We start from the raw sequence: 19608 nt of genomic DNA on the forward strand, positions 1-19608 counted from the left end.
TGGGTTGTCTTGGAGATTCTCTTTACCTCTGGACTGCCCGTCACGTCTTGTAAAGCGGAAGAAGTACTCTCTAATCTTGGCACAATGTCCGCAGGTGGACGTACTTGAGGACAATTTGTAACTAAATTGTTCATTTTCATAAACAGGGTGGTGGGGTAGTCTAGTGGCTAAAGCGTTCACTCATCACGCTGAAGACCCGGGTTCGAATCACCACATGAGCACAATGTGTGAGGACATTTCTAGTGTCCCCCTCTTGGATATTTCTGGAATATTGCTAAAAGCAATGAAAAAACCAAACACACTCATTTTCAGTGAATTATATTCCTACAGAAATATCCTGCATGGTTGTGAATTTGGTAAAGTATTTGGAAGGTGATGTATTTAATATGTGCAAACTGTGCACGGTGTACTGTCCTTCCTTCACAGTAAGTCTCAGAACCTTTCAGCCAACCCTGGCAGTAACTTAAAATGACGATACATGCACTCCAAAACATGTTACCATGGAAACAGATCTAACGATGACTAATTGTAACTCACAGAAGAGATCATACATATTTGACTACTTGATGGTTGGTCAAGACCCACTTGAACTAGCAATCTTAGCACTAACACACCAGCAAATTAGGCCTACACTATTGAAAACGTGTAAAAATATATCTTCGGGTGAACACTATTGGATGTCCATACTTACATGTTACTACTATGTAATGTAAGTGTATGTTAAAATTTAGGCATTATAACAGTCTTTGGGTACCCACTATTGGATATTCATAGTTATGTGTTACCACTATTGTAAGTCTATGTTTAAGTGTAAGCCTTACAATAGTCTTAGTGCTACCACTATTTCAGGTCTATATTTAAGTGTAGAAGTCAAAATAGTCTCCAGGCCATCACTATTGATAGTCCATATTCACAGGCAGTATTTTCAATAGTCTAAGTGCTACCAATATTGGAAGTCTATCTTAAAACGTAGGAGTTACGACAGTGTTAGTTTATGTTTAAGTGTTAACGGGACTTATGGCTAAGATAGTTCTGTGCAAGAGGGTCCCGAGACAACGTAACTAATAGGATACTTTGATTTAGTTTCCATACAACACTGTAGAACATATCACATCCACTCCTAGAGAGTCTGTTTCTTGGAGCCAATGATGTATAAATTGTTACTGACAACATGGGACTTTAAATTGACATCAATTCCACGCTGCATCGAGTTGATGTCCCGCTGTATTCCTCCAAACAGGACCAGCTCTCCTCGACCTTCGACTAACGTGTAAAATATCGTCTCCTCAGGGGTATCACAGGATGTCGCCTCATTTGGAATGGACCACGATGCTTCCAGCTTCCTATCTATATCACAGATATCTAAGAGATGTAGACACATTGCGGATCGGGGTTCCCTTGCAGGTCCTTGCTGAGCTGGCTTAGCCCAGTTGTCGGCACCACCAGCACCGTTCCCCGCTCCACTTACGCCCTGAACATTTCGTAAGCGTTCCTCATACTTCCGTAATGTCTCTAACTGTCTCTGTCTGTTCCTCATGGCGTTAGGACGGACGGATGGGAAGCCGGGACGGACACTGGCTGTTCCGCCATAGTTGGATTCGGTACCTGAATCACTGCTGTCATTATCTTTCCTTGAATCTCCATCATCACCCGTGGGCAGCATCTTCATCTCCTGTGACTGAATTCTGCCGGAATCCTCGTTTGAACTCTCAGCACTGGAACTGTCGTCAGTATCAGGGAATGGCCTCTTTGCTACTGTGGGTGATGAGGGGCCTCTCATGGGCCCAGGCTGCACCTCCCCACGGGGAGGAACCCACACGCGGCTAGTTTGAACTGGAGCTCGGGGAGCCACGACTGGCGCTGGCTGGTTTGATTTCACTGGCTTGCTCAGAATAACCATGACATCACCGACCTGTCAAAAGTCATAGAAAAAAATATTGACATTGCAAAAACTTAAATATACTTCTACCCCTAAAATTTATCATCCAAAACAAATGAGGTGAGGAGAGGAGAAATGGGGTTTAATATGGTATGGTGCTGTTTATCTACTAGACCTCAAGAACCAGCAGGCATCAGTCAGGCCTGTAGGGTCATCTTGATAGACAGCTTATATACAGCAGACACTATAGTGGTGTCCTTGAATGAGAGATGTTGGTAACTGACAGGTCAGTATTGGCTGTTGTTGCCACGGTTACCTTGCAGGCTGGGTGACACCACAGCTGAGGGGCAGCAGACTCAGGATTCTTGACGGAGATCTCATGCCACTCCCATGGAGCTGAGTTCAGGTCCAGGAGCCAGATGTCGTTGAATATCTACATAGAAACATCACCATTATACAATACTCACGGTTGTACATAATACAGAAATGTGTGTCCAATCTGCAAAAAAGCATGTTGTTTGCTTTCTTTACAAATGAATCTGCTTTATCTACTTAAACTACTACTAGGCTCTGGGTTAGTCATAAAGGGTAATGTGTACTAATGATGAGTATACCTCATGTTGCGACTCACCTGGTTGGGACCCCCACAGCCCCCAGGATCAGCAGACAATTCTCATTAACTGTCACCTGCAACAGTTGAAGTGGATACCTGAGTTTTAACATGTTCAACAACAGATCAAACTGAAGGGAGATAACTCGAAACTGATGTCATAATCATTGGTTATCAACACTCAATCAGATTCGAAATTAGTTTGATCATGATAATGTACGTTATGTTAATGAAACTAATGCATCTACTGATGGCTATTCATTAAATTAACCAAACTATTGGCATGATTAAATTTGTGAAGGCAAAACACTAACATATGTCAAAGAAAAGCAATATATTAACTGTTTGATGTAAATTACATTCTTAATAACATCACATACCTGAGATTGTCCATACCGAGGGTTAGGTTTGAGATTTGAGGTGGGGTGTTTTATCCAGACTGATTCAATAAAATCAAACACCCAAACATCATTACTCCTGCAACATACCACAGATCAATACATGTCAGCCATGGGGAAAATGTTAAATATATATCATATTTATCTATTCTGACATTTATCCTTGAAGACACTTCTTAATTTGATGTCTACTTTTGAAATTGAAAATGTGACAAAAACCAGTACAATCTGTCATGCTGAGCAATATGTAATTTTCTGAATAAAATTGATATTTTATACTTATCCTGACTCATGCTCTTTTGCTTGTCTTCTTCTTCTTGCGAACATAGTGGAACACTTGTATCTCCCTAATTGAAGCTCCCTTCAATGTAAAATCACTAATTAGTACTCACCACGAGTTGCCTCCCTCTTCCTTAGCGCGGGAAAGGAGGCGCCACCCTCTGGCCTCATGCTTCACTCTCTCCTGATATAGTGAGCCCAACACTTGAATTTACAGGGAAATCCAAAGTGTTATGTGGGGAGGATGGGAGGGCTTACCTCATGAGTCAGGATAAGTATAAAATATCAATTTTATTCAGAAAATTACATATTTTTCCTTATCCTGACTCATGCTCTTTTGCTTGTAGAATCCTACGGAAACGGAGGTGGGAAAATCAGAATACTTTGGATTTAAATAATTAGTGATTTACAGTGAAGCCCCGTTAGTCCGGACTCCGATAATCCGGATGTCTCGCCTCCCGGGCGATTTCAGCTTGTTACCAATCTATGCCTATATAATTTGCCTCGATAATCCGGAAATTCGGTTTCCGGAACCGGACGGTAAGTAGCTGTCACCAATCAGCAAAATAAACAGTAAATTGCTTCAAAGTCCGGACGCTGTAAGTCGTGTTCACGAACCGTAACAACACCGCCCGGCGATGTTTACTTAAATAACTGGCCAACTGGGTTGTTGTTTTAGTTAGACATAAAAAGCTCCCGACTGAAGATACTGTACATTTACACTTTGATTGACACCACAAAACAAAGGCGTGGATGACAAGTGAGCTGTTTTGTGTGATTGGTTAATGTACTTTGACAGACAGATCCGGTCCGTGGACTAAAAAGTGATTTTTGCTTTACGACAATGCTGCAAGTCACAAGTGTGCTTAGCTAACTTTGCGAAATGTGACCAAATACCACGTCTCATATTCAACCGATGGTTGCAGGAATAATTCGGACATTCAAGGCATACTACAATAGATCGCTTGTTAGACATTACCTCACCTGTGCTGAGGAAGGACGTGATCAGACACGTCGGATCAACATGCGGATGTCACTCGGTAAAATTATTGATGTGATGAATTAAGCTTTACATTAAATGCTTATTTGTTTTATCCAGATTCGTGTCGTTTTTGTAATTCTTAGGGAAGCAACTTGAGTCTTGATTCGGTAGTCCGGACTATTCGGAATCCGGACGAATTTACTGAGAAACGCAACCGTCCGGATTAACGAGGCTTCACTGTATATATATATGTAATAACCCCCTACGGGAACTTCATAATGGCACTGAATTAGGATAATTCCTGCTACTATAAACCATAAGTTTACCAGTTGCCATAGATGGGTACTACAATAATAATATGCTATGATAATAGCAGTAATGATATAAAAGCGACTCCAAAATGGAGAAGCTACCCAACTGTACATAAACATCAGTACTGGGCTTAAGACTAAGTAGACTTAAGATATGTATATATTTAGCCCTAAAACTCCGTAGAGTTATAAGCTAGATGATACTGGTATGATATATACATAATAATCTCGTGAGACTATGTCTCATCGTCTACGAGGGACTGTCAACTGCTGTGCGAGAACCATGGGACCGAAATGGTGAATACCTGAGACGTCCTCGGTGGTGATATCTCTCAGATAGTGATTAGCAAACACCATGTCGGATTTCCAAAAGCAGCCCTCCATAATGGTATTTAATGAGCAGTTACCGTGTAGAGGGAGAGTGGAAGCCAGTGCTCTGATCTCATGTGGATTAGATGCTCTTGGAGGGTCGAGTCCTGCAGCCTTGTAAGCGCGAAGTATGACAGTTCTTATCCATATTGATATGGTGGTACGAGAGACTTCGGTCTGAGTCGCTGTCGATAGAGGGATGAATAATCGTTTGAGATGTCGTCGCCTCGTTTTCGATCGTCGTAAATAGATTTTGAGAGCTCAGACTGGGCATAAAGATAGGTCCAGCGTATCTTGAGATCCGAGAATTGAGGAGAGTGCGGGAACATGGAATCATCTGTCTGGTTGACCTGGCAATTGATTCTTGGCGATGAAATCCCATCGTAGTCCCATGTGCACAATGTTTTGATTGTCGTCAAACCGTATTCTCTCATAATCTAGTGCGTGAATTTCTGACATCCTGGCTGCCGTTGCTAGGGATAACAGGAAAAAATGTTTTCTGTGAGAGAAATTCAAAAGTTGTTGATTCCAGTGGTTCATAAGCCTCACTTGTGAGGTGTTGGAGCACTATATTTAGATCCCATGCTGGAGCGCGGCACTTCTGTTTCTGATCCTCCAATCGGAATGCACGTAGTAAGGCCAGTAACTCTGGTGTTTTGGTTAGCTTGACACCCGTTCTCATAGTTATCACAGAACTAAAAGCTGGCAAGATATGTTGACAATGTCGAGCCTTTTAAATGTTTATTTTGGCGTAAGTAACACAGATAGTCAGCCACTTGTGGATGTGTAGCATTTCTCGCTGTAAATCCCTTTTTAGCCGCGTAAGTTTGAGAAGCTGTGCCACTTGTCGCCGCATTACAAGTTACGTGTAGAATAGCGTAAAGCAAGTGTGACTGCTTTAAGCGGCTCTGGCTGAATAACCTCTCTTGTTTAGACACACTTTAATACAGTCCATACGTGAAGTTGGAATGCTTCTGGGTTTCGTGCGCTTGTTTGGTGTGAGGATGTATTAGTAGATTCGGCTTTGGTAGCTCTAGTGTTGGTTGTCCGATTTCTTGAATTAGAATGGGAAACCACGTTCGCTGGCCAGTAGAGGCTGACCAAAATCAGTTGGAGGCTCTGTGTTTGTCTGATTTTCTGTAACACTTGTGGGATTAACGCTGGCGGCGGAAACGCGTACGCGTTGAGGCCTTCCCAGGATATGCTTAGAGCGTCCGTTGCCCACGCTTGTGGATCCGGGACTGGTGATACGAATGTTGTTAGTTGATTGTTGAAGCGAGTGGCGAATAGATCTACTAGCGGAGCTCCCATTTTCTTGATAATCTGTGCAAAGATTTCTGTGTGAAGCATCCATTCTGTCGGTGACGGTAGGTGTGGCCTGAGAAGGTGCGTCTGCTAGTACATTCTTGGCTCCGGGAATGTGACATGCTCTGACATGTAAGTTGAGATCATCGATTAGATCGAACAGTTGAAAGCATAAAGTCAATAGGTTCAGTGATCTCGTTGAGCCTTGTTTGTTTACATAAAACGCCACTGTTGAGTTGTCGGTGTGAATCATCAGATGCGCCTTCTGTAGAATGGTGCTCCAATGTAGTATGGCGTTGATTACAGCTTTCATCTCTAGCATGTTTATGTGGAGCTTGCTTTCTTGCTGATTCCATAACCCTGATGCCGTCCGGTTGGCGAGATGAGCTCCCCAACCTTGGAGCAACGCGTCTACAAAGAGATGGGTTTTGAATTCCGGCTCTGTTAAATAAATGCCTTCGCAGACATTCGACCTCCTGGTCCACCATAGTAGATGAGGTCTGATGTGTTTCGGTAGACTGAATGGCTGTAGGTCGTCGAGATGAGCATTGATGAAGACCTGTAACGGACGTAACTGTAGTCTGCCTCTGACTGTCATGTCTTGGGCTGACGTGAGGAGACCCAACAGACTCTGCCATTGTCGTAGTGGTAGCAGAGAGAGTAAGGCTTGTGGGATGGTCTGTTGGATCTTGAGCCATCGGTCTTCTGGTACGACGATACGGTTCAGTGTCGTGATAAATCGAATGCCTAGAAACTGCAGATATTGCGTTGGTACTAGGTCCTACTTGAGTAGATTTACTAACCATCCTAGCTGTGTTAGTAGCTTGATGATGAAGTTTAACTGTAGTTTGAGATGCTGTGGATCTTGATCTACTTGTATCCCGTCATCGAGGTAAAACGCACTGCGTAGCCCTAGACGATGTAGGTAAGTGACGATAGGTTTCGTTACTCTTGTGAATAACCAGGGGGCTGATAATATTCCAAATGGGAGTACTTTCCATTGATAATGCAGCCCGTCTAGTGTAAACCGTAGGTATTTCCTGCATTCGGGATGTATCGGGATGTGTAGATAGGCATCCTGCAGATCTATACTGGCCATGTAGTCCATGGGACGAATTAGGTGCCGTAGTTGAGGTAGATGTATCATGCGAAACGTTGGCGGTTTGCGTAGATAATCTCTGTTGAATGTGCTCATGTTGTAAATGAGTCTGTATTTCTCCTTGGAGTTTTTCTTGGGCACTAGGAAAACTTGGGAGTAGAAGCCTGGTTCGATGTTTACTTGATCTAGTACTTCTATGGCCTGCTTGGTTAGGAGAGATGTAACAGCCTCTCTTAACTTTGGTAGTTGTTGCGCCTGGAAGTCGAACTTGTGAGGGTTGACTGTCAGCGGATACGATATCCGTGTTGAAGAATGTTGGAGACATATGGGTCTTGTAACATTCCCCAGTTCTCCCAGTGCAGTTGAAGGCGTCCACCCACTTGTGACGGTTGTACTGGAACGGCTGTGGGTGGAAGACTCCAGTCGTTCCCGAACCTGTCTTTCATCGTTTATAGTTGCGGGGACCTCTGGGTGCCCTGCCTCTTCCTGATCCTCCTCTGTAGTTGCCATATGGGCGACGAAAAGAATCTTTTCCTCTGGAGCTGGCCATCTTCCTATCCCGTGCTTTCTGTAATCCAGTGAATTTAGATTTCCCTGAATACCTCTGTGAAGTCTGCCTGATGACGCTGGCTAGCGTGTCCATCGACTTTATCATAAGGACTTCTCTAGAATCCTTGGTGACTTCCTTAGAGACTTTGTCTATTCCTCCGTCGAAGATGGATGGCGTTAGACCACGGGGCTGTGTAGAGTGGAGCTGTAAACTGCTTACCCCAGCTGCAGGAAGCGAGGAGGCCTTGACGACGAGCCAGGGTTAGTGCTGCAGGGACTGATGTGAGATGATCCGTTAGAAACTGCTGGTCCTTCTTTTGCATAAGTAGGGCCGAGTAGCCCATTCTGTCATCCTCAGATGTCGAATCTCGAAATCTGGATATAAGAGTCTCATTGATCGTTCTAGATCTATTAAGGCCGAAGAACATTCGCCTTGTCATGGTTTCGATCTGAACCAGCTTGCGATCGTCAATCTTATAGTTCTTATTCTTGACATCGTTGATCACTTTGTAGTTGTCATCGATCTCTTGTGCCTTGAAAAAGGGGTCCATATTATGAGTTGCAAACTTCTTAGCGTTGAACTGTGGTAAGTGTGGCCCTTGGACTTTAGTGGCTTTATGGAATGCAGTGTCCAGATTCTGTGGGACCGTAGCAATCGGGTCGATCGGAGGTAGGGTGATGTTGTCTGCATCGTCCTCCCTCATCACGTAAGTGTGTGCCGGATTACCGTTCTTAGACGGTGAGGCTAGGTCCAGGTTGTTAACCATCCAATAGCGTATCTCAGCGTCTGAGAATATGATGCCTCCATCATCTTCTATAACGGGATCGCTTATAAGAGGTTGATGCTCTTCCGATGGTGACCTGTATGGATCTATCTCTGTGCAGGACGATGACACCGGAGACCTGACAGGGGACTTCCGTGAAGACTTGTGCGGCGAACGGTGTGGTGACCTGCAAGGCGATCGGCAAGGTGGACGACGAGGTGATCGGCGTGGAGAACGGCGAGGAGATCGTCTTGGTGAACGAGCTGACGAGCTGTGTCTAAATGGTGACCTTCAGCGTCCATCTATGTGGCGAACGTTGATAGCTTCGCGAAGCTCTTGGAGAATCCCTCGATGGCCTTCTAGACGAAGATGACTTGGAGCCTGTAACTGGTGCACTTCGCGGAGACCTTCGCGAAGCTTCATCTGAGTCCGGTCCTGGGGAGCGACGACTTGACCTTCGCGAAGGCTTTCGCGAAGGCTGAGGGTCAGAGTCCAGGGATGACTTCCTTCGCGGAGGTGGCATCGTAGTGGCCTCTACGTTGACGGGGGGTCCCTATGGGGTGTCGTCTACGTTGGAGCCTTCGCGAAGGCTCAGGCTCTGGGCTGGTTGTCTCTCCAGTCTGTATCGGTCCTCCATCATCTTCATGATCTGCCGCATCAGGTCGTCTGGGACGGTCTGTGAAGATGTAGTCGGTGCCCTCTCTGCGTTGGTAGCGACGGGGCCCTCAGGAAGATTGTCCGACATCAGCGTTGGTACATCAGGCTGCATGGCGATCTGCGCTGACGTCACTGTTGCCGACACCGGTCGTTTCTTGTGGCGTAGATCGGATATGATGATCGGCTGATCATCATACAGGCCCAGTTCTCGGCGGGAACAATCTCGGCTGAGAAGGTTCTAGACTTGGTTGATTTCCCCTTGGAGGTAGACGCTGCCCTGGGGGTACGGAGTCTGCGTTGAGATGATGTCGAAACCCTCTTAGACTTTGGCTGAGACGACGGGATGTCTGGGGATGCAGGACGCTTCATGGAGACGGCGGACTGCGTCCCACGCCTCTCCTCCGAGGGTAACTCTAGCGGAACACCAGACGGGAGGGGGTCGTCCGACAGCAGCTGACTGGCTAGGGGTTCCGATGTCTCGGGCCATGGCTAAACCTTGTGTGCGTGACCTATCTGCTGCACGTCTCAAGACGCAAAGATAATATTTATTAAATGCAGAATTAGAGAGATTAATACAATAACTGCAACGTGAAGAAAACGCACATGGCGTAGTACAGCTAGGGCATATTAAATGCGGATCAGCAGCAGAAAAACATAATCTACAAATAGTACAGATTTTCATCAAAGTAAACTAGCTGAACAAACACGGCATCCCGTGAATAAACAGCAGAAATACGATTAATTATCAATACATAATTGTAGAAGGATACTAGCTACACCTCTATAGAAGACTATAAGAGGTAATAAACTAAGAATAATCAAAGGATATAGTGTGTAGGGAGACACAGGCGCTCTCACATCCTGCTCACTGGGCGAAGAAAGAGAGAGTGAAGCATGAGGCCAGAGGGTGGCGCCTCCTTTCCCGAGCTAAGGAAGAGGGAGGCAACTCGTGGTGAGTACTAATTAGTGATTTTACATTGAAGGGAGCTTCAATTAGGGAGATACAAGTGTTCCACTATGTTCGCAAGAAGAAGAAGACAAGCAAAAGAGCATGAGTCAGGATAAGGAAAAATAATGCATATCATGATAAATTTACACTTTAGTCATTATCAGTAATAACTTAACTAATGCTTTCAAGCTAGAAGACCCATATGTTCTCCAAGTATCACAGTGATGTTTAAATATAGTGAACTCTTTCTCTGACTTTTATCTGCACATATTTCCCTTGTAGCGCCTTGAGCAGGCATATCTGTCTGGATTGTGCGCATCATAAATGCATATTTATTATTATCATTTATTATTTTTATTATGATAATCAAAATCATCAGTAGCAACACTTTCATACACATTTTGAGAAGCTTTAAACAAAAGCTATCGGTTAGTTGATCAACACCACTACTTCCGGTTTGTGAGAAAGCGTTTGAGATAATGTGCACTAAACTTCAACAAGCTGTTGGAAAAAACTATGTTCACTAGTGGTGGTCCGATTAATTGAAATAATCGAAGATTGGTCGCAGTGACTAAACGACCAAGCAATCGATCATGTTTTTTCATAATCGAACACAAACAATTCTGGAACACTTGTTTTCATCAACAATATTTTTCACTAGGTTGGTTTTGTCTGTTACATTTCATAAGCACTACAAGCTCGTTCCAAGTCATGATTGAAGTTATCTTAAAGACACCAAGAAATTTATGTTCCTAACATACTAGTCATCCTTTAAAGATGTGAAATTTAACCAAAACACCCAAAAATAACTACATGTTTTTTTCGTTATTTTTTTGTGCATTAACAAATTTCATAAATGAGGCTAACCAATTATTTTTGATGATTGATCGGTGGTAATGAACTAAAATGCTAAAAAAACAAGAAACATAAGCCAAGCAACATCCCAGATACAAACCAGCAACCCACAGATCATGGCACACAGGATGCCCTGAAAGTTGTGGAATCTCAGACCACTGGGCAATCCTTAATCCAATAACAACTCACTCAGTAATATTCCAGCTATATGACATCAGTCTGTAAATACTCAAGTATGGGCCAGACAATCAGTTCCTGAACATCAGAACGTCAGAATCAGCATTTGGGATTCGATGACATGCAGTAACAAAGTCAAGAAGCCTGACCAACATTTTATTACAAGCATGGGTTGCTGAAAAACAGTCACTTGATCAAACATGAAATATTAAACAGAGAGATCATTTACTCACCCGACTCCTGGCACATGAGATCCGCCAAATACTATCATGACATCCTTCACGACGGAGGCTGAATGTCCAGCAATGGGTTTTGGTAATGGACGAGACAGACTGGTCACATGACTCCAGCGATTACTGAATGGGTTGTACATATGCAACTCCGGAAAAAACCTTGCAGCCTGAAAATACATTGATGTGATTGTCATTAAAAAATCATGTGCCATTTGGATACAATATAGTCAATAAAGACATTGATCCAGACAACTTGACTCACTGAAGTTGCCTCTAGCCAAATGTCTACTAGCAAATCCGTTTTCAATATATAGGTAGGATTTATATGGAATGACAGAAACTTTCTGTTTAGAGTTTATGTTTGTACACCAATGTAGTGGTTATCAACCACTGGTTTGAAATAGAGTTTAATGTGGATTTTACAATTATTCCACTTACATAGTGACATTCATGCACGTGTGAATGCTTGTACTAGAGAGGAATAATGCTGGTTTTATAGTGCTAGTACAATGAGATGCCATGCCACAGTTTTAAAACGATTATCCAACAGTATACTGATGCTGAGTCAACCAATCCGTGTTTTATCCCTTTATGAGTGTCAAGGCAGGGAAACAAGAAGTAAGTTCTTTTAATGTCTTTAGGCATGACACAGATAGGATCGAGCTCCTGACCTTCCACTCTCCAGGCACAGATGCTCTATCACTGCATCAAGGAGGGTTCATCAGGATGGTTAGGACAAGACATCACTACTGGGTCTTCCTAACTACTGCAATGGTATTACCTTAACATTCGCAGCATTTTTTTATATAAATATTTATATAGCGTCAATATCCATATCACCTGCTCAAAGGCGCTTTGTTTTTCCCTCGATCATTGGATGTCAGTCTCAAACAGCACAATGTATTATCAATCTCAAGTCCCTGGGGATCATACAACTCTTGCTGCCAGTGCCACTAGGCGCACCGAGTTAATGTGGCTTTCCCATCCTTACGAGGTACCCATTCACAGCTGGGTGGACTGGGACACATAGTCACAGTACTTTGTCCAAGTTCACTGCACGTTGCTGTACCCGCAACTAGGTGTTTGCAAGTATTCATGTGGCCAACATCTGGTCATGTACCAACGGATTCGTGTGTACTGTACACTAGGGGTTGTGACAACACTGAGAGAGTCTGCACGCAAAGTTGACTCCAAGGTTTTTACACCCGGTCACAGGTGGGCTCGATCCTGTCACCTCAAGCTTGCTGGATCACTAGCCTGGCTCCTTGGCCAGCTCGCCCACCGCGCCCCCAATTTCTTATTTCCCACTAATGCATATTTCCTAGCAATAAATGACTTGATGTCCACCATTCCCTAAGCTAAGTAAATTGTGAGTTAACTATAAACAGTGATAAGGACGTACACAAACTGTGTACATTGTGCCATGGTTACCACTACCTACCTGGTGAAGTGGATAGGGTGTAGGGTGACTCCAACCCCCAAACAGAACCAGGTTGTCCTTGTACACCACCATGGAGGCACAGGCCTTTGGGGACGGGTAGGTTCCTAAAACACAAAACACATAAGTATTTACTAGGGTTCATACAATTCACTTGAGTATTCGGTGAATCAAACCATACCCTTTCACAAATTCAAGTCTTTGTTTGTGATCATTAGAATCAAATATTCATGAATGTTCAGTTATTTTGTATATATTTAACTTCACAATATGGTCACTGGTTATTTTCGTGATAAATTAACATTGTCAACATGGTCAAAACATGTCCAATAAAGATACTGTAACTAATTCACTGAATATATTGAAAAATACATCAGCCTCTGACTTGTTATTGTAATTGTTACCCAATATTTGAATCTGTTACCCAGTAGTCATGACATGTATCATATTCATAATAGATTAGATGCATCGCTAGTATTTACCCATCGCCAGAGGTCTTATCCACTGTCTGGTTGCCAAGTCAAACCTCCACAGATCATTGAAGGTGGTGTTTGTGGAGGTGCAGCCCCAAAGACATACAAGGACTTGTCATAGTAACAGGCACAGTGGGAGTATCGCTCAGTGATGGTAGGGCCTGCCTCAGCCTGGAAGGGAGTCCATACAACACTGGACGTCTTGATGCACTGCTGGAAGTTTTCATATAGTTTCTGAGTAACACCTGAAAAAAAAATTACCAGGCCTCTGGATTAGGTTTTGAGCCATTGAGTACTTACTATGTTTTCTCATGTCATCATTCACTATATCTGTACTGGATACTTGGAAACAAATAAGAAATTTAAAATATATCTGGTTAAACTGGGTCACACATTTTCTTCTGTTCACAACTTCATGTGCTCCTCCTACTTTGTTTGTTTCACAAGGGCTTGTAACGCTAAAAACTGGAATCAAGGTATGTACTGTCACTGATGGGGACTATATAAAAGGAAAGGGATGTAACAAGGTCAATACACCAACTTCGTTTCAGCGCGCGAATTCAACAATGCTCACTGTATTTATACCATTTAAAGTATGCACACATTTCAAGCCAATAGATTTACCTACAAAATAAGACATACAGCACAAAAATCGTTACATCCCTTTCCTTTAATATAGAGCTAAGACCCTGTCAGTGACAGTACATACCATGATGCCAGTTTTTAGCGTTACAAGCCCCCGTGGTTTTGTTTGTTTTCTATATGCAATACTCTGTAAATAACCAAGTCTGGAGCAGACAATCCAGTGATCAACATCATGAGCATCAGTCTACACAGATGAGATACAATGAAATGTGTCAACCAAGTCAGCAAGCCTGACCACCTGATCCCGTAATCACCTCTTACAACAAGCATGGTTTACTGAAGATTAACTATGACCCGCAACAGAAAAATAATGTATTATCACATTATAGCAGTCATGGAAATTAGCAAACACTAAACAGTCAAAGGGCCCCAGTCAATCATAAATCTTCTAGTTCTAACATTTTGTGCAAGTCATATTATTACTCTAAATATTGCGCGTTTTATCACTGATATTCAGTGAAGGCTTGTGTGACACGTACTTAATTGTAACATAAAACGCAATAGCAAAACTACAATAGCGAATACAAAGAATCTAGGCATTGTTTTCGTGAGAAGGAAAATGTCCATACCTGTCACGAGGCGATGCCACTGTTTACAAACAAGTTTAGCAGATTTCAAATCCCGATAAGGGGATAATTTGGCTAGGATAATCTCCAGTATTTCTTCTGGAAGATCCGTAATGAACAGGTATTGACATTCCGCAGCCATGGTCGAAAAGTATTCATAAATGTTTTGAATTTCCAGTCTTAAATATTAATAACAACACAGACACGTTGGATCAGCCGCCATATTTCCACATTGGCTGCGGATTAAATCATGGTAAATATTGACTTTTAAAAGTCCCATTATGTATATTCTTGCTTTTATTTCATCCACTTTAAATAGATGATACACAAATAAATGTTTGCATAGAAAATTATTTTCTTTTACAGAGTTCTAGTACGATCAAATAAATATTGACCAGTGAAAAAAGTGCATCTTCATTCTGCATATATCAAGTTAGGGGCGGATAACTCTAAATAACTAATCCTGTGCGGAAATCTCAGTTGATGTTGAGAAAGCTGATAAGTAAGGTTTCTTTTGTACAGCTATGGGTTGTTTGGTTGTCTTATATTAGTATGATTTGTTATGCCGATAATTCCGACCATGCGTTTGAAAAGAAATTTTTCATTTTATTTGTTTTTACCTGGATACAGTGCACGACGTGACCCCGTCGAGCACCTTCCATACTTGTCAAGTGACTTATCTTGAAATGCTTACACCATTCGTCATCAGCAATGCTGTTGGTTTTAGATCCATGTACCCAAGAACGATAGATGTAACCAACTCAAAACACAATCAACACATGAAAGAGTTGCTCGAGATCAACGATGCAATATATTTGTTTTTTGAAATATATCTAGGTCAAGGATTTCAGTGCTGTGGCAAATAGATTCTATTAGTGTTCTTAGAGTCAGCCTATGACTACAAATGATAAAATAGGTCTCTCCGAAAATATATGATTCAATGAATGTAGAGAAAAGGAGCCCATACGGATGCCAGTCAAATCGCCCCAGCCAATTTGGTCAAAATACACACTTGATGACCCCAGCAGCAGGTTTTACGGAAGACTTTCATCATGATACAAAAATGCCCACAGTAATACTATCATCCTAATAGGAGCAACAGTGTGAAGTTAGTGCTAGATGGCTACTTTCCCCCCTTGCTTTCTGATATGAAAACATTAACAATTCTTGGTCAACATTCCTTTGGGTTTTTTGTTGACAGGATGACCCAACTAGAAGAAGTAAGTGAGAAGCTAGACGAGAACCTTCTGGAATTCTTTGATGTCCTGGGTCAAGTGTATCAGGAACAGGCTAAGCTTGAGCAATATATGAAAGATGGCTACTTGAACTTGTCCAGGGCTCGTTACACCATGGGCGTCAAGTCCGTCAGTGCTACCCAGTTACCTGATGAGATGGACCCTCTCCTCACCGTTCTTGTGAATGGAGAAAAGGAAGACACTACATTTGAGTTTCAAAAACCAGTACCAAGAGTTCAAAAGATTCTGTGAAAGATGATATAATACGCAAGAGAAATGTGAAAGAAAAACATTCTGATGGAGATGCTCCTGAAGTTGAAACTATTGGTTCTGCGGGTGATTCTTCTGATGCTGCCAAAGACAAGTCTTCAGGGGAAAAGCCTAATCATGTTGATCCATTGAAATGGTTTGGAGTGCTTGTTCCACAAACTCTGAGGAGAAGTCAGTCAAGTTTCCAAGAAGCTTCAAGTTTAGCTGTGACAGTTGCAAACTTGAAGCTGAAACTTGGTAATCTTACAGAAGAATATAAGAAATTGTTAGCCGAGAAACAAAAATTGCTCTCTGTTAAAAGTTAGATCTGAACTTAAAAGTATGCTATTATTCAATATTTGATTATTTTCAACCTGATTTCTGGAAGAAATTGGCTTTGAATGAATATTCTGTTTGAGAACTCCTCTCTTCTGAACAAACATGAAAAGAATTACAAGCTGACTGTTGAACATGTGATCTGCAGAATCAGTGCAGTCAGTTACAGCAGAAAGCTGCTTGACCAGTCATGTGTTTGTGTACTGCTGACCAGCTGTACTTGTGTATGAAAACATAATGGCACATGCTGTAACTTGTGTTGACTACAGGGGCTTGTAATGCAAAACTACTGTCAAGGTGTAGGCCTGTATTGTCACTGATGAGGTCATAGCACTATACAGGCGGTGGGGTAGCCTAATCATTAAAGCATTGGCTCATCATGCTGATACAATGTGTAAAGCCAATTTCTGGTGGCCCCTGCCATGATATTGATGAAATATTGCTAAAAGCAGCGTAAAACCACACTCACTCACTTATCACTATAAAAAGGATCTTTTATTTGGTACTAAGACATAAGGTACAGTGACCAGTAGTGGTGGTCCGATTAATTGAAATAATCGAAGATTGGTCGCAGTGGCCAACGACCAAGCAATCGATCATGTTTTCTAATAATCAAACACAAACGATTTTGGAACCGCTGTAATAGAGTTTGAAATACTTGATGATGGAACATATCTAGGACGTTGTCAGGGCCTGAAACCGTGTTTATTTCTAAGAAAACTCACTTCACTTTCTGAAAAGTCATGACTGAATATTTCTTGAGGGTTCTGTGAAGTTAATGTTACACTGGAACTGAATCATTTTTACACTGGATGTGAAATCTGCAAATGTAATTTGTGCAGTTTCTAAAAAACAACAACAGAGAACCAAATGTTTTTTCTTTATACTTATCTGCAACTACAACCTGATTAGGAAAATCTAAAAACTGACGCTAACCAATTTTTTTTCGATGATTGGTCATTGGTATTGAACCAATCATCAATTGTGAGATTTCAACCAATTCCCAACACTAGTGACCAGGTGACAGTGTATATTTTTATGCTAGTTTTACGTGTTACAAGCCCCTGTGGTGTTGGTTACTGTTATGACTGTACCAACACCATCGACACCGACACTGACGCCAACACGATCGACACCAACACCATCCACACCACCATGCGCCAACATGCCAACACCATCGACACCGACACTGACGCCAACACCATCAACATCAACACCAACACCATCGACACACCGACACTGGCGTAAGCACCATCATCAACACCAACACCATCGACACCGACACTGACGCCAACACCAACACCACCATCGACACCAACACCATCAACATCACCAACACCAATACCATTGACACAGACACCAAGGCCACCAACACAACACCAACACCATGGACACCGACACCGACGCCAACACCAACACCATGGACACCGACACTGACGCCAACACCATCAACATCAACTCTACCAATATGCCCTACACACAGACTTTAGGCTAAGTTTTGAAAATTTGCTATTAAGAACAAAAGGTCTAATAATCTCAATGATTGATGCTTATTAAAGTAATAATGATGTTAAAATTATTATTTTAACTCCACATTAGAAGGGAATGGTGCTTTTGTTTGTGTATTCAAGAAATGTCATTAAATTCAGGTCTTATACTCTCCACTGCTATGTCACATAATGTGTAGCAATGACAAGCGCTAAGATCTTATTTTAATGAGATTGTGTATTAAAGGAAATATGTGTATCTTCCATGTGTACATTGATTATGTCATGAGATGATGTATGGATTTGATATGAATTATTCTGAATTGTAATGAGAGCATGAATGACATGTTGTATGTCTAGTCCGGAATAAAAGTTTATGAGTGATTTAGTGATCCCGCTCTCCTTCACTGACCCGTGAAGACACGGGTTAGAATTGGTCTTCAGCAAGCCATGCTTGTCGTAAGAGGCGACTAACGGATGAATTTTAGTTCAGAATGCACAATTGCCTACAGATATGCTTGTTTCATTGTTAAACTTGTTTGAAACAGACATAATCCCAATCGCCCTGTTTATAGGTATCTGTATACAATGAATGATTTTTATTCTAGCAGTCCTGCAGGTTATACTTAGAAAGACTTGTAGTCTGTCTCTCAGTGGGGCAGTGGGGTAGCCTAGGGTTAAAGCTATCGGCCATCACGCCGAAGACCCAGGTTCGATTCTCTACATGGGTACAATGTGTGAACCCCATTTCTGGTGTTCCCCACCGTGATATTGCTGGAATATTACTAAAAAAGGCGTAAAACTATATGCTGACTACTCCTTACAATGGAAGGCATAGCTTCAGACCTTATGGCAACCCTTGCCCTGATTCATGAATTAATTCCTGCACTTCCTGCACCACTTACGGACGTGACTGTACAATCGGAATATCTGTATACGCTGAGTGATTAATCGCTGCTTCCTCTCAGAAAGACCACAAGCTTCCCAGATGGTTGAACTGTTCTGAGATAAGCACTTTGTTACATCTGGGTTGACATGTAGCTTTCAGAGGAACATTCTTTTCTAGGAATAAATTGAACAGGTTTTTTTTAACAGAGGAGGTCTGCTTCCGTCCGTTTAAGATTGGGATTTCAGCACTTCGACCTTGTGGACACTGGCTCACTCACTGTAACAGGCGTCTCACATCCAACCATGTTACAGCTGACTAACATCCCGCTTTGTAACAGGTGGCTCACATTCACCTTGTCACAGATGATAGATGACACCTGACATGTTGCATGCGACTCACACCTTTCTTACAGATAACACCCCCACCATGTTACAAGTGGCTCACAACCCACCTTGTTACAGGTGACTCACACCTTTGTTACACATGACAACCCTACCCCCACACCACATCACAGGTGGCTCACATTCCACCTCTTTACAGGTGACTCACACCCAACCATGATACAGGTGACCCGTGAAGATCCGGGGTAGAATAGGTCTTCAGCAACCCATGTGCTTGCCATAAAAGGTGACTATGCTTGTCGTAAGAGACGACTAACGGGATCGCATGGTCAGTTTTTCTGACTTGGTTGACACATCATCGGTTCCCAATTGCGCAGATCGATGCTCATGCTGTTGATCACTGGATGTCTGGTCCAGACTCGATTATTTACAGACTGCCGCCATATAGCTGGGATAGTGCTGAGTGTGGCGTAAAACTAAACTCACTCACTCACTCACCATGGTACAGGTGAATCACACCTTTCTTACAGATG

The 19608-nt window shown here is 42.5% G+C and overlaps 2 protein-coding genes across 2 annotated transcripts; one reads left to right on the forward strand and one right to left on the reverse strand.

Moving 5' to 3' along the window:
• Positions 1-305: 305 nt before the first annotated feature.
• On the reverse strand, positions 306-14762 carry LOC124271369 (F-box only protein 42-like). The gene is given in 10 exon segments (XM_046706462.1): positions 306-1912; positions 2196-2312; positions 2511-2536; positions 2539-2566; positions 2870-2966; positions 11417-11583; positions 12858-12961; positions 13337-13423; positions 13426-13572; positions 14542-14762. Coding segments are annotated over 10 exon segments (1704 nt in total). The 5' UTR covers positions 14681-14762; the 3' UTR covers positions 306-1120.
• A 215-nt stretch (positions 14763-14977) lies between these two features.
• Positions 14978-16470, forward strand: LOC124271370 (coiled-coil domain-containing protein 115-like). The gene is given in 3 exon segments (XM_046706463.1): positions 14978-15040; positions 15740-16007; positions 16010-16470. Coding segments are annotated over 2 exon segments (606 nt in total). The 5' UTR covers positions 14978-15040; position 15740; the 3' UTR covers positions 16349-16470.
• The last annotated feature ends 3138 nt before the right edge of the window (positions 16471-19608 follow it).

Source organism: Haliotis rubra, unplaced genomic scaffold (genome assembly GCF_003918875.1).
Source record: "Haliotis rubra isolate DU_JTF1 unplaced genomic scaffold, ASM391887v1 Scf16, whole genome shotgun sequence".
NCBI classification, from domain to species: Eukaryota; Metazoa; Mollusca; class Gastropoda; order Lepetellida; family Haliotidae; genus Haliotis; species Haliotis rubra.